The following is a 1,922-nucleotide window of genomic DNA, read 5'->3' on the forward strand; positions in this document are numbered from 1 at the left end:
TATATATATATATATATATATATATATATATATGGTTATATATGATTATATGTATATAATTATATATTAATATCTTATGTGTGTGTGTGTGTGTGTGTGCGTGTTTTAAGTGCCTGCATCGATTTTCTTTATCAGTTCCCGAAGGAGTTTAACAGTTTTTGACATTGCACACTGAATAGCTTCCTTTTGATAATGCTTCTGACAAGTACCAGCAAGACCAGTTTGTTTCTCAGTGACAGTGGCCTTACATTTCATGAAGCTTCGGACTGAAACAGATGTAAATATGTTACATGGGATTAGAGAAGACCATAGCAATCATATTTCTAACGATTCAAAATAGGAAGAACAAGTTGGCTATTTGAGAATGTAGGCTTAAATATATTATATGCAGAGATGAAAAGAAGATATGGTCATGTAGAGAACCTCTGTCCTCAAAGGTCAACTCAATCAGAGCTGGCTCAGGCCTTAACTATACAATTGTCTCTGTAAAAACATGTCAGCAAGTTGTCTTGATTTTAATATTTCATTCTAGAGAATATTAAGATATTCTTGATGATCATTCATTACATTCACCTCTACCCCCATCTCTAACCATCTGTTGCTCTACTCTCACAAGGTATTTTGGCTCTGGGGCAGCTTGACCAACCAGAAAGGTGCAGGTTGCAATTCAGATAGTAACATAGAATGCAGCAGAAGAGGAGCATCTGGGAGTCATACTCTGGATGCAGTCTGACCTTCCTTAGTATATAAGGAGCCAAGGGCCAAAACACTTGCTTGGGATGGGGTGAGGCTTCTCTGAAAACTTTCTGCTATTCAATTCTTCCTAGAATTTCTGCCATTGGTCAGTGATTGGTTTTGAAGGTTGTTGATTCCATTACCATATCCATAAATGTATCAAATTACTTTTTGGTAGAAGTTTTCAAAGAAAAACTTAACTCTTTTGACACCATATTCCTGTTGAAATACACTGCCTCTGTTTTAATTAAGTTTAAAAATAATGGAGAATTTTGTCATTATTAAACTTTGTCATTATTAAACTCATGTTTAGGACATAAATTAACTTTAAATTTTAATGGAAAGTTTCATTTTAAATCACTTTAAAACTGAAAGTTTGTATCATAGAACCCAGGGGTGGTCTCAACTGGGTTGGTATCAAAAGGGTTAAGAATTATCCAAAAACTATTCACATCAAAACTAATTTCCAATGAAAACCATTTTTGAGCATTTGCGTTCATAAAAGTATGATGGCACCTATCTTAGCAATTTTTTTAGTTTAAGAAAGTGTTTCCGTCTTTATATGGAAATTGGAATCAAAAGAATGACTCCAATTTTACATTAAAAAAAAAGGGATTTTTTTTTTTACTATGAAGACCTTTGCCTGTGGATGGTTAATATTAGTACAGTGCTGGATTGTTGATAAATAAAATGTATGAGGTAGATTGCAAGCTTAAATGGACTGACTTCAAATACTGCACAAATATTCTTTGGAAATACATAAATTTCACAACACCCGCTTTTCTTTCTTTTTTTCTTTCTTTCTTTCTTTCTTTCTTTCAATATTCTAAAGTTTTCATTTCCTCGATATTGTTGGAAAACACACAAATACTACAACATCCTATTTTCTTTTCCTTCAAACTCTACAACTCTGTAAATCAGCAAACCATAACTGCCCAAGACACACAGATATAAACACTTACACACATGGAATCATGAAATATAACTGACTTAATATAGAAATACTAAATTCACATGCCAAATACTTTTCAACTAAAGTTGATTACACATAATCACAGTGATGTGAGTTCAAGTCTCATGGCTGGCTGGTAACGATTTTTTTCTACAATATATGGATAGTTTATCCTGTTCATGCTATTGTATTAGCATTATCATGCATTTGAGAATAAATTATTTCTGGATCTTAT

General features: G+C 32.7%; 1 protein-coding gene across 2 annotated transcripts in view; it reads right to left on the bottom strand.

The window, feature by feature from the left end:
• Nucleotides 1–56: 56 nt before the first annotated feature.
• LOC106883259 (uncharacterized) overlaps nt 57–1,922 on the bottom strand; it is a 20,947-nt gene continuing 19,081 nt past the window's right edge. The window contains exon 5 of one of the 2 annotated variants that reach the window (XR_001411104.2): nt 57–266. Coding sequence is in view for 1 of the 2 variants with exons in the window: in XM_014934198.2 (XP_014789684.1) it covers nt 106–266 (161 nt within the window). In the remaining variant the exon portion in view is untranslated. The remainder of the gene's footprint in view (nt 267–1,922) is intronic. The other variant, XM_014934198.2, reaches the window with a different exon arrangement.

This window comes from Octopus bimaculoides, chromosome 10 (assembly GCF_001194135.2).
Source record: "Octopus bimaculoides isolate UCB-OBI-ISO-001 chromosome 10, ASM119413v2, whole genome shotgun sequence".
Classification (NCBI taxonomy): domain Eukaryota; kingdom Metazoa; phylum Mollusca; class Cephalopoda; order Octopoda; family Octopodidae; genus Octopus; species Octopus bimaculoides.